Here is a 13629-nt window from a genome sequence, read left to right as displayed (position 1 = left end):
GAGTCTGTCATGCAGCCACAAAAGCCGATGGAGACCGTGAAAGTCTGGAAGCTGCTGTACCATGTGCGGGGAGCCTGCTTCAGACCATAGAGCGATTTGTTGGGCTAACAAACGTGATTTGGCATGTCGGTGTGGACAAAGTTGGAGCGCTACTAGCAGAAGACCATCTCCTCGAGCTTTTTGTTGAGGAAAGCGTTCTTGACATCGAGCTAGTGGATGGGACAATTGCTGCAGATGGTAAGGGATCACACCACTCGGATGGTGGTGGTCTTGACGACGTGACTAAAGGTCTTGTCGTAGTCAATGTTGGGCTGTTGGGAGAAGCCACGTAGAACCCAACGCGTTTTGTAGCATGCAAGGGTGCCATCGAAGTTGTACTTGTGGCGGAAAATCCAACTTGCCAGAGACGATGTTGGTGCATGGAGGAGGAGGCACGAGATCCCAAGTGTTGTTGGCGGAGAGGACGGTGAATTTGTCAATCATCAGGTTCTTCCAATTAGGATCATTGAGGGCGCCTTGGTACGTCTTTGGGACATGAGAAATGGTGGTGATGGCAGTGGCGAGGTTGAAGAGATGCTGGCCTGCCTTGGCACGAGTGACCATTGGATGGTTGCACGTGGCGTTGGCAGACCCATTTGCGTCACACCAGGCTAAAGGGGCAGCCCGTTCGCTCGGCTGGGGGCTGCGTAGATGCACTGGGAGGCGCAGGTGCATCATTGATCGTCACGCCAGTTCGTTCCGGCGGTCTGGTGGTTGCCTTGTGTTGCCGCCGTGAGTACACGCGGAGCAGCACCATGTCAAGAGGCGTTGCATCGGGGAGGCGATGGAGGTCTGATGAGATGGGCGCATCGGAGTGGTGAGGCATAGGTGTCGCCGTGCCACGGAGAGCTTCGACAGCCGTTGTGCTTGTCCGACTGCTGGCCAGCACTACGCTTGGGAGACTGATGGGCGTTGGAGGGTCAGCGTTGTGCTAGAGGGGCTTGGTGGTTGTCACGCCAAGTGTATCGGTCGGGGCAGCCACGCCTAGAGGGCTGCCTATTGATGTTGTGTGTGCTGTCATCAGCTCATCTGCATCGAATATGTGATACGTAATAGACAAAGCCAGCGTTTGTGAAGCAAAAGGAAAAATTGTTTCGTCAAAAACCACATGGCGAGATATAATGAATCGATTTTTTGCTCAGATCGAGGCAACAATAGCCTTTGTGGTTTTCCAGGTAACCAAGGAAGATGCAAGCCGTTTAGCGGTGAGCGAGTTTATTTGGCATGGTGGCGGCTAGGTTAGGGTAACAAAGTCACCCGAAGATCTGTAGATTGTTGTATGTGGGAGGACGACTGAACAAAGCTTGATATGGTGTGGTGGAGGGAAGAGCCTTGGTGGGATGTCGGTTGAGGAGGTGAGTGGTGGTATGGAGTGCCTCGAACTAGTAGGCAGGCGGCATGAAGTCCTAGAAAAGCAAGGAGTGAAGAACATCGTTAATAGTACAAATGACACACTTAGCTTTACCGTTTTGTTGAGAGGTGTAGGGGCATGAGAGACAAAGTTGGATGCCGTAGGTGAGGAAGAAGGCACGAGCGACATTATTGTCGAACTCTCGGCCGTTGTCATACTAGATGCTCTGAATTATGCTATGGAACTAGTTAGTGACATAAGTATGAAGTGACGAATGGTTGGCAGAGTATTGGATTTCAATTTGAGAGAGAAAACCCAATAATAATGCGTAAAATCATCAAGCATCTCTAAATAGTATTTGTAGCTAGAGATACTGGATACAGGAGATGTCCACATATCATAATGAAGAAGTTCAAAAGTAACACTAGTGCTAGAAGTAGAAGGATGAAATCGAAGGTGAACATGCTGCCCAAGATGGCATGGATGATAGAGGGATGATGTCTTTTTATTTGTAGAGGCAGTGATGGCGTTACTGGCGTGAAGACTTGAAAGTGGCTGGTTGCCAAGATGACCCAAACATTGATGCCATGTGGTGGTGGAAAGCGCATTGAGGGCGTGATGACGGCGGACTGGTGGTGCAAAGAACGGGTACAGGTCGCCGGAGCTATTGCATCTGAGAATCATGTTCTTGGTGCAGAGATCCTTCACATGGAGGCCAAAATGGTCAAACTCGACAAAACAAAGATTATCATTTGTGAATTTGCGAACAAAAATGAGATTGGTAATAAGATTAGGGGAAACCAAAATATTAGAAATAGTGAGAGGTCTGGTGGCAAGAAAATTAGCACAGCTAGAAGCGGTGATGGGAAGAACGGAGCCGTCACTGACAACCATCTGATGCTTGGTATTGGGGGGTGGAGAGAGATGGGAGAGGTTACCTAGGTCGACAGATAGGTGGGAAGAAGCACTTGAGTCCATAAACCAAGATGCCTGGTGCTGCATGGACCATTCATGGCCTAAATGAGGGAGGCTTGGTCCCATGACGGTGCAGTTGGGGTGTCGTACACACATGGTGTGGCGAAGGCATGCTGGACGTTGGATGTCATGGGCTACAATCCAAGAATGCCTGGGGCAACACCAAACTAGACTTATGGCATGGCGCCCTAGGGCAAGGGGAAGGTGGGGGTGTCGGTGTTGGTGGTGCCGCCACGAGTGCCATTGTCGTTGCTGTTGCCATTGCCGCCACCACCGCAATGGTAGTTCCAGCCTATGTTCTTCTTACCACTGTTTCCGTTGGAGGAGCTCTTGGACCCTGCATCATAGCCTGTCGAATGGCCAGAGGCGGTGGCGCTGGTTGGCTTGGCACCGGTGGTGGCCACCAGAGTCGTGAAGGGGCTGGGCACCATGATCTTGAGATCGGCCTCCTTAAGGAGAAGGAGGGAGCAGGCGTCGAGGAACTTGGTGAGGATGAGAGTGTCCTCAGACGTCAGCTGGCCAAGGTCGGCGAAGGACTTTAGACACTGGGAGTAGGCGAGGATTGTCAGCTCGCCTTGAGCGAAGTTGTGGAACTCCGCTTTGAGGGAGAGGGTGCATGTTGTCTTGTTGTTGCGGAACAATCCCTTCAGACTGGTTCAGACAGCATGCGCAGGGGACCCGGGCATGAGGACGATGGCGAGGATCTCCTCGAATATGGACGCATAGGAGGGAGAGGATGGCGTAGTCCATCGATTCCAGGTTGGAGACGGCATCGCTGGATGACGTCTTGGTGTCCAGCTTGAGGGAGGAGCCATCGAGATGGCCTTAGGCACCAAACTTGCCAACGAGAACTTGAAATAGTTCACGCCAGCGGGAGTAATTTGGTGGATGAAACTCGAGGGATAAAGGAATATGTGTGCGCACATTGATGGTGGAGAGGGCGGAAGCGGCGGTGGTTGCCATGGGGTTGGCCGGTGATGAGGGGTTGGGCTGTGGTGGGTGATGTATTATGAGAGCGCGTAGGAGAGGTGGAGGGGTGCTACGCACAGGGTGGAGGAGGGGTTGTGCGTAGGATGGAGGTGGTCTGGTGGCCAGCCAGCTGAAGGAAGAGGGCAACCAAAATATTCGCTACACCAAAACACTTCATCAGTGTTGGTTCAAAATCGCCATCAGTGGCGGATTTTGAACCAATACTAATTACTCGGCACTGATAGTCAGGCACTGATAGTCACTGACTATCAGTGTCGGGTATGGAACCGGTACTGAAAAACACTATCAGTGCCGGTTGGAGCTACCAACCGGCACTGATAGTCGGTCTCGATTCAACATTTTTCGGGCCAAAAAAGTTTCATTTTTTTTCGCGACCAGAGGCTGCTCGCCTGACCGCGCCCAATATTCACAAAGTCATGTGATATTCGCTCGCATATGGCAACCAAGACTCGAACTCAAGACCTCACAGCCTATACGCACGTATGACCCCTCTAACCATCTCAGGTATTGTTCGTTCATGAGTGTAGTAGCAAAATAAATCCTTTTGACATCTTCTCACCAAACGTTTGAATAGCTATTTGGATATCTAAAGGATCAACTACAAAGTTATAGATCTTGTCGAGAGCTATAATTTTCATAAAAAGTTTTTCCCCATACGACTTCGTGTGAAAAAGTTATGAATTTTTTAATATGAGCTGTCATTGACCACTGCTATAACTTTATTATAATTATTTGGGTGTTCAAATGACCTCAAATTAAAAAAAAAATCAACTACAAAGTTGTAGATCTCATCGAGAGCTATAATTTTCATATAAAGTTTTTTCCCATCCGACTTCGTGTGAAAAAGTTATGAATTTTTTAAGATGAGTTGTGACAATAGCGATCATCAGTGGCGGTTCGTAACTAGAACCGGCACTGATACTGATTATCAGTGCTGATCATGTCTAGAACCAGCACTGATACTGATTATCAATGTCGGTTCGTGACTAAAATCGGTATTGATGTATCAGTACCGGTTCGTGTCTAGAACCGACACTGATAGTGACTATCTCCTTAGCTGTTGTTCGCGCGCGGGAGTTTAAGAACCGGCACTGATACGTCTTTAGTGTCGATTACTGTTGAACCGGTACTGATGGATCGTTACATATGTGGTGTTCTGTAGTAGTGATTCTAGTCTAATGCCATGAAAGAATATATATGTGGGAATATTCTTGCTTGATTATTCATGTACAGTCGAATGGCTTTTATAGAGGTACGAGGTGCTAATACTAGCTAAATAATTAGGGATGAAAACGGAACGGGAAAATCCCGTTCCGTCCCGGTGCTATATCCCGTTTTTTTAGTCCGTTTTCGTTTTTTCCCGTTCCCGTCTATCCTATTTTTGTTTCCGTCCGACTGAGAAAATATGAAAGTGAAAATGGTAGGGGATTTTCCCGACTGTTTCCGTCCGTTTTCACCCCTACGCTCACTTATGTCTTTGGTTGAGACTTATCACTTATGTTTATTATATGCTCGAGTATCGAGTTAAGGTTTATGTGGTTCTTTTTTAGAAAGGTACAAAACATGACGTACATAACCCACTTACATCACACTCACGCCTAACGCACGTACACGCGTGCATGTCCTAAGCATACACATTACATATATATTCTCGCTAAACGGGCACGTGTGTGCATACCCCTAACTACTAAGGAAAAAACCCCGATGAGGCTCGTCCCACGACTAGCCGTCCCTGTCAGTCTGCCGCTGGGAGCAAACCAACCGAGCTACTGCTCGGTCCTAAGGCTTATATTGTTGTATCTTCGTATCTTGTATTGTTTGAGTCAAATATTGATAAAAAATGATACATCATGTGAATCGAAAAATCATATGACATTTTTTTTTTACTTTAATGCAACTTGCTGATTGGATTGGTTCATTAAACTTATTAATTCAGTGTTATCTGAAGATAATGTTAAACTTATACATGTTGACATGTTTTGATGGTTCTGTAGGTCGGTGTTTCCATTTTGTGTTTTCGAATCCCGACCGATACCGGCATTTTCCCGATCGGATTAGTTCGTTTTCGACCCCCCGATTATGTCCAATCGTTTTTGTTTTTTTCCGTTCCCGCCTATCCCGTTTTCTTTTCTGTCCAGCAAAGAAAATTTGAAAGTGAAAACGGTTAGAGAGTTTTTCCGACCGTTCCTGTCCGTTTTCATCCCTATAAATAATTAGCTATACAAGGTATCAATCTCTCTAAATTAGGAAGAGATCAATTGCTGCAGCTGTACATTCCATACAAACACAATCCTAAACTAGGAAAGGAGATCAATTTGCTGCAGGGCTCGGCTAGGCTGCTGTGCATGGCCGGCAGGGATGGATATTCCAACACAAAGACTTCTTCAAAAACATCTACATGCAAAATCTTCAGCCGTATATATTTCTGAATCAGTGTACTCAGATGCAACCCAGCAAAATGTCAGCTGCTCAATATGTTGTTTTCTCCCAAGATCAGCTTCTTTTGCGTCTAACGGATTATTTACTTTCATCAAATCATATATATGTAGCTTGCCACCTAGTTTTAAATTTCTGAGCTCCTTGATTCCTCGACCATGATCATTCCCAAGTACTTGGTTAGTGTCCGTAAAGAACTGAGCTGCTCAAGACCAGCTTGCATGCATTTTAAGCTGTGACAGCCATCAAGATATACATGACAAAGTTTGACCATATATTCATGCCCTCCGGTAGCTGATTCAGACAACGGCAGTTATTAAGCATCAGTACTTGTAAATTATATGATGCACTTGTCACTTCAGGTATTGCTTCTATGGGGCTGCAACAAAAATCTTGGTATCTCCAAGTTTTTTTTTTTCATAAATGCCGTCTCAAAGGAAAATGCTTTAATACCGTATATGTGAAGGCCAAGCACCCTCGAAGTGGAATTTGTGATATTAAGTACTGGACAAAACCTGTGGGATCCTTACACAGAGAAAATATACGTCTGCAGCATGGTTCACAAGGGAAGCTCCCTCTGTAGCTTAACTAGGCGGATGCAAACAGTTACATCCGCTCATACAAACGAACACACTTGTCAGTGTCATAAAATTATTTTCATACGAGCAACCAATTAGCATCTTAACTCTTACATCCGCTCATACGATCTCAAATTCAATCAACTAAATAGAAACGTAGCTCAACCTATCTAGACAGATACAACCAACCAAATACTTTTCTCTTTAACACTCTTGCATCCAGTAACCAATCACACCAGCCATTGCCCACTGTTGACGCGAACGGCAATGGAGAAGAGGGCCTGCACTACACGTTGGCGTTCATTGGGAGCGGGAAACGAGGCGCACGGCTTGTCAGGTCGTGTTCTCTGAAGCCACAGCAACCCCATCCGACGAGCCCAGCCATTGCAAAATCAAATTAAATCCTGAACAAAAACTGCACAATGCATTTTGCGTATGAATAGAGAAACACCTGGAAGCACAGAGTCACAGACCAGCAAGTCCGCGAAACTTTCCAAAAAGACATCCGTGGGGAAGACTGCAAACCACAACAGTAAGAGCCATTTCGCGAGTTCCACGTAACAATTGCAAGTAAATATGGCAAAACGAGACAGCACTGTGGTACACACAAAGTGGAGAAAGAATAACCCAGTTCATAAATCATAAGAATGGAGCATCGGCACATATATTGTTCAGGCAAGAGGACTGTATGTAGAATTTGATCAAAATAGCAGGCAATGGGATGTGTTCTTGCACACTCCGTAGGTCTACCTGTCGCAGTTATGAAAATCCTTAAACGTTTAGAATACAACAATCACTATGAGATACCACCAAACTTTGACATGCTTTCTCCGAGATGTTATCTCTGGGTGAGCACTGTAAGAATGTTATCAATGATCATACAGCCAAAATTGCTAGGCTATGCGGACAATGCATCGTGAATTAGTTTGCTTGCGATTTCCTTAGAAAGTCCCATTACGCTGTCGCTAGAACCAACCTACATGATTGAGGAGCTCAAGTTCACATTTGTTTGAAATGAAACAACAATTACTGTAACATAAGCAAATTAAGGTGAACATGAAACCGACCACTGCTTCAACAAACGGCAATGTCACTGGATGTTCAAGCAGCAAGCCACCTGCAACCCTAAATACTACCCCCTCATCGATCTGGCAACAAGACAGAGAGAGTAGCTCAGTGACACAACAGTGTAGCAAAAATTTGCAAATATTGAACCTTGCGATCGTAATCGAGGAATTATTATGAGTACTGCTACAATAATTGTTGGATTTTATGGTGCACACTTAATTAATAAAAGGCATACAAGTAGAATATATTACCAAGTTCTCAATGACCTCATCTGGTATATCATGGAAATACACCTGCAGAATGGCAACACAAAACTGCCTTGGTCAATTGGTCAACAAATATTACATTTAGTATGCATAATGGGTAAGCTAGTTGTTTTTGACAGGCTAAATTTGAAGAATCTCATATACTGAATGTTTCCTCTATATCTATGATGAATCCATTTCCTACTGAATAAATTGATCTATGCAACAATCACACATCTATACCACATGCATTGCTAAATTTGACTTGAAAGGCCATACAACATCGGTAAGCTTGATGAAATAATCCTTATGGCTAAAAAGAATGAATTACCTCAGCTTTGTCCAAGCTTCCAAGCCTCTTCCCAGTTGTAAGATTAGTTACAACTACAGATCCAACAGTTGACACATGACCACCGGAATAGCCTGGAGAAAATAATGGTTGAACTAATATATAATTGCATCAAAACAGTGGGTAATAAGATGATGCGTGGACAAACCTTTCAAGAATTGGCGAGCTTCTTCCTTGGTGGTTGGCTTTTCTCTAATAATCCCTTCATGGACGACGACCTCAAAGTCAACTACAATTCAGTATGTAACCATACAAATGATAACATTCTAGTAACACAAATGGAGAAGATATGTTCAACCACATGACTGTGGCCTGAAATCTAGCAACAATGAGAACATGCCTAACAACTTATGAACATATGAATGAGTTACATCATGCATTACTAACAAAGTTAAGCTTAAACAGGGCAATGCTATTAAAGAGTTTAGCATTTAAGAATTTCAGATGCAAAAAGTGCTAATGGATCATTGTTTCTTTAGTAGAATTATATCTTTCTGAGCTGAGATCATTTCCATCAATGTAGCAGAATGATTGAGAGCCAACCTGTGCAGCATGCCATGAACACTCAAGTAATAACGAATGTGCAAATAATAAGATCGTAATCTAGTTAAACACAGCCTCAGGACAAAAAGGAACTGGCATACATGGAGCTGATTCATGATACACAAAGCTACTCCAATATGGAGCTAATTCATAATATACAAAGCTGCTCCAATATGAAGCTGATTCATTATATACAAAGCTACTCCAACAGGTACAAATGTTTCATCTTAATCTAGAACACAGTTTTGATTATCAAAAGCTGATTGCTGTCATGTACATGCAATGTTGATCTGGGTGGTTGATCCACAACAGATAAGCAGGAGACAAAAAAAAATGCAGAAGACATTAAACTTCAGAATATTTCACACAGAACAAAGCTCTAAATTAATTTAGTTCTATAATAATTATCGGACAAGTTCACTTCCATATTGTATTCTGTCTGGTACAACATTAGTGATGCAAGTGGCTACAGCATTAGTACGATATTCGGATCTAATACCAGATAAGACGATCTGCACAGATGTGAAACTAACATTATCATGCCATCAAAATAGTCTTTCTATATTAAAGTAGAAGCCATGGTTTCTAGGTGGATAGAAAACATAAAATGCATAGTTGCAATTGTAACACATCCATTCGTTATGGTGTAGCATACAGATTCCACCTAGAGTAGGAGAGCACAGGTAATCAAGACATACTATGTCAGAAGTGATCAGGAGTGTTGGTTGAGTGCCTTCTTTCTGGTAATCAGCAATGTTCAATCTTTGCATGATAGCATCGGCCTGAAAGATGCTCAAAGTGATTAACTCCATGCTGGGGACGAAAAGTAGTCGGTGCTGAAACAATATCAATGGCCCTATTTGTTTGGGCATTGCTTCGGTTCTCCCCCACCCCCAACAAAAAGAAGAAAAGAAAAGAAAAAAACATGTCTATTTTTCATAAAGAAAAATATTATGCAATACTTGCGTTCTTGTAACTACGAAATTTCACATTGCAGAACATCAATGGAGTCTTCATCCATTGCTATTTTTCTGTCACAAAAACATGTACTGATAATTATTAGTTGATATAAATATAGATTAGTCTATCTAACAACCGTCATCTTGAGGCCATCGAAGAAATAGCAAAACTATCACAAAAGGTGTGCATGTCTCCATCATACTGTCCTACTTCATTGTCATCACAACCTCTAGATGCTGAAGCTAATGCAGTCCTTGGAATGTAGCCTTTATCAAGATCTTATTTCTCAAAAAGTTTATCATATAATGCACTCTCAAGCAAAAGGTATGATACACCATATGTGCAACAACAATTTTTGTATGCTTCTCCATTTGATAACTTGGAATGCGATAATATTTGACATTTCATATTTAACACTTTTTGTTACTATGCTCGATGTTAACCTCGATGTAGAGGTGGTTCCCAAGAAGGACACATTTCAATACTTGGGATCGATGCTACAACGGAATGATGATATCGATGAAAATGTTAGTCATAAAATCAAAGCCGGATGGATAAAACGACGCTAAGCTTCTGGCATCCTCTGAGACAAAAAGATGCCACAAAAGCTGAAAGGTAAGTTTTATAGGACAGCGATTTGACCTATGATGTTGTATGACGTCGAATGTTAGGCAACATGTCCAGCAGTTAAATTTAGCAGAGATGCGTATGTTGCGATGGATTTGTGACCATACAAGAAAGGATTGAATTTGAAATAATGATATACGTGATAGGGTAGGGTAGCGTAAATTGAAGAAAAACTTGTCTAGCATCGGCTGAGATGGTTTGAACATATCCAACGGAGATCTCTAGAGTCACCCATACATAGCGGAATACTAAGGCGCACTGATAATGTGAAGAGAAACAGGAGTTGACCAAACCTAACATAAGAGGAGTCCGTAGAGACTTGAATGAATGAAATATCCCTAAAGAACTATCTGTGAATAGAAACACGTGGAAGTTAGCAATCTACGTGCCAGAACCATAACTTATGCATCAGTCTCCTTGTACTGTTATTAACTTATGCATCAGTCTCCTTGTACTGTTATTATTTTTATTTTTTTACTATTATTGGTACCTTTATTATTATTGTTTTATCATCATATTTTTAGTTGGATGCGTGGGTTTCATCTCTAGCATACCTAACTTGCTTGGGACAAAAGACTTTGTTGTTGTTGTTGTTTGTTACTATGCTCCTTTGGTACGCTGAAGATAAAATGGTAAATATTGTTGCATTTGCCAGGTTGTCCAATAGAGAAGCAATCAAAAATTATTTTTGTATGTATGACGCATCATAACATCATTCAAGGTAGTGCATTATGCAATAAACTTTTAAAAAGATGAGATGTAGATGAAAACTATGCTCCAAGTGTTACGCAAGCTACAACACCTGAAGGGTATGGTAACAATGAAATAAGAGGTAAGGATGGAGACATGTCCAACTTTTGTGAATTCTAACAATATCGCTACTTCTTTGATGGACTCAGATAGTCACATAGTAATATGCACTACTAAATATATGTGCATATTTGGTGATAAAGAAATAGAAATGGATGGTAGATGGATTGATGTTCATCAGTTCATGTGCTTCAAATCGATTAAGTAAAAAATAATTGAAATTCCAAGTTACAATTATCGAAACACTGAGACATTCATACGAGAAAAATATATATATATATTACACATACTAACACTAAACCAGGAGAGTCCAGGTCTCCAGGACACAAATAGGTCCCTCATCCAGGGGTATACTACCTAGCCAAACCCAAATAAAGTCAGAAGCCCTACTTCTCACTTCTCAGGGCAGCTAATGGAAAGCTACTTCTGGAGAAGCCACAACCGAAACAAACAGAATTGTAGGAGATCAACACAGTCATGGAAACTAAGACTAGCAACCCAGCGATCTGCATCAGTTGCTCACCAACAATAGCTTGAAGGTAGTGTCCTTCACTTTATTATTTACTCACTACATTTCTTTTACATGATATTTTGAAGAGACAAAATCTCTAATGCGCACCGTTGACAATTACTTTTTCTAAATAAATGTTAGAAAATTGTTAAAAAAATGTAATGATTTCAAAGTATATTTCATGAAAAATCTACAGCATCATTTTTGTGCAACAAAAGTTAATGCTTTCGTGTATATTAGTGGTGCATGCATACTAAAACAGCATCTATTTGAGAATAGAGGGAGTAACTATCATATTTAACTAAATCAAAGCCAAAATTAATAACTCTCTAGCACTACTGACGATTTAAGGTGAGGTGTTGAGGTGCCGAATATGAACCAGCACCCCAGGAATGTTGGCTGTTTGTAAATACCCTTGGTTAGTTTGATCAATTTTATTATTCTGGATACTACTAATTGTTCCCCTAGGCACTAGGCGCTAGTCAGGCGGTAAACCAGCAGGCCTAGCACCTAATCGGCTATCAGACAGGCCTAGACAGAAAGAAATGGCTAGTCAGCTTGGCGGGATAACGTCGCCTAGAGCCTAGGTGGCGCCTAAGCTGGCTATTCTTCTTCTTCTTCCTTTACTCTTCTGTTTTTCCTCAAGACTATGCAGTTTCTGCTGCATGCCAGCCTGTAAGGCATAGCTTAGATGTCCGCCTTGAACGCCTAGGTGTCCAAGGCCCCAAGCGGTGCCTAAGGCTTGTCCCTACTAAAATTGTCTCTTTCGTTACCACATTAATTTTGCTTCTTCACTAGAGAGCTAGACCACTCGCTATGACCGATGAAATAGTAAGTCCGGTAAGTTGTCGCACACATTGAGTTAGGGCTACTTTTAGAAAGCATAAGTATGTTGGAAAGCGTGGGTATGTCTCTTAACATCCTATAACATCGAATAAAAAAGGAACACTTTTCAACTCCAGGAACAACATATAGAAAGGAATAGATGAAGTTATACCACCTCGCGACCTAAATTCTGACTGTTTTACTATAAGTAATCCAAAGCAACAAACTTGCAGCGGCAGGCAACGTTTTTGTACTTGAACCATACAAAATATCACATGGACAACTAATGTAAAAACGGAATCCGACTTTATAATACTGATTACTGAAGCTACAACGTTGTACAAGCAACATTACATTCTCACCCAAAAAAAGAGAGAAATTTGTAAGCACCTTGGCCTCCGCAAGAACCATGACCAGGTCGTCAGGATTCACCCTCCTGATGCTCTTCTCGTCGATGTCCGCGGTCTGAAACCACACAAGCAGAAAGTCTCAAACTCCAAGCAATTCAGGCAAAATCGGAAGGAATGGGAGTAGCCGCGAGGAGCAGCACGGCCCACCATGACTTGAAACTCGAGCCCCATCTCCTCGAGGATGTGCTTCCGCGCCACAGACGACGACCCCAGGATCAGCTGCGACGCGACGAACCAACCAACGGTCACAACAAGCGGAGGAAGAGGAGTGGAGTGTTATTGGGCTGAAATCGGTGAGGCGAACCTTGAAGGGCTGCGGGCTGGCGGGGGAGGAGGAGCCGGTGGCCATGGGGTTCTCGCGTGCGACGAGGCGAGGGGTGCAGGGGCGGCGCGTCGGCGCTCGGGTTCCGAGAAGATGGGGGAGGCGCTGCTGGTTGGAACAGTATGCGGCAGCCGCAAACGGGAGAGGAGATTGGAAGGGTGTATGAGAAAATTGCAATCATTTTTAATATATAAAACACGGGTGGTTCTCGGTCACTTTTCTTTTATCTAATAAAAATCGTAAAATTTAAATAATTTATTTATTTTTACTATCTATTTTTATCCTCCAATCTCACTACTTATTACCGGCTACGAATATAAGACTTATTTTACTAATAAAAATAAATAAAGAAATGAGGATTAATTAAAGGAATAATCTTATTTTTTTATCCTATTTAAAATCAAACTATAACATTGCTCTTGACGTATTTATTCGATGACGTTCATATGATACATCATAGCTTAATTTTGTGTTTGATATTATTATATCCGATATTTATATTTTTATTGTAATATACAGACACTTAGCTAGCGTATGGAAGAGAAGTTCCTAGTTAGGCCCTATGAGTACACCTTTTCATTTTGAATCTC

At 42.6% G+C, this 13629-nt stretch overlaps 1 protein-coding gene across 2 annotated transcripts; it reads right to left on the bottom strand.

Annotated features, from left to right (window-relative positions):
• Positions 1-6981: 6981 nt before the first annotated feature.
• LOC133900612 (uncharacterized) lies at positions 6982-13207 on the bottom strand. Of its 2 annotated transcripts, none has more exons than XM_062341809.1 (9): positions 13022-13207; positions 12865-12936; positions 12698-12772; positions 9273-9356; positions 8180-8249; positions 8014-8105; positions 7689-7730; positions 7437-7517; positions 6982-7345 (listed from the first exon to the last, which is right to left on the bottom strand). In XM_062341809.1, the coding sequence occupies exons 1-9, from the start codon at positions 13064-13066 to the stop codon at positions 7268-7270; spliced, it is 639 nt and encodes a 212-aa protein (XP_062197793.1). In that variant the 5' UTR covers positions 13067-13207; the 3' UTR covers positions 6982-7267. The 2 variants fall into 2 exon arrangements, with proteins under 2 accessions (XP_062197793.1, XP_062197792.1); XM_062341808.1 differs by having other exon boundaries at positions 8014-8066; positions 13022-13197.
• Positions 13208-13629: the final 422 nt, after the last annotated feature.

Source organism: Phragmites australis, chromosome 19 (assembly GCF_958298935.1).
Source record: "Phragmites australis chromosome 19, lpPhrAust1.1, whole genome shotgun sequence".
NCBI classification, from domain to species: domain Eukaryota; kingdom Viridiplantae; phylum Streptophyta; class Magnoliopsida; order Poales; family Poaceae; genus Phragmites; species Phragmites australis.
The sequence above is the reverse complement of the archived record's forward strand: the minus strand, read 5'-3'. Positions and strand labels throughout refer to the sequence as shown.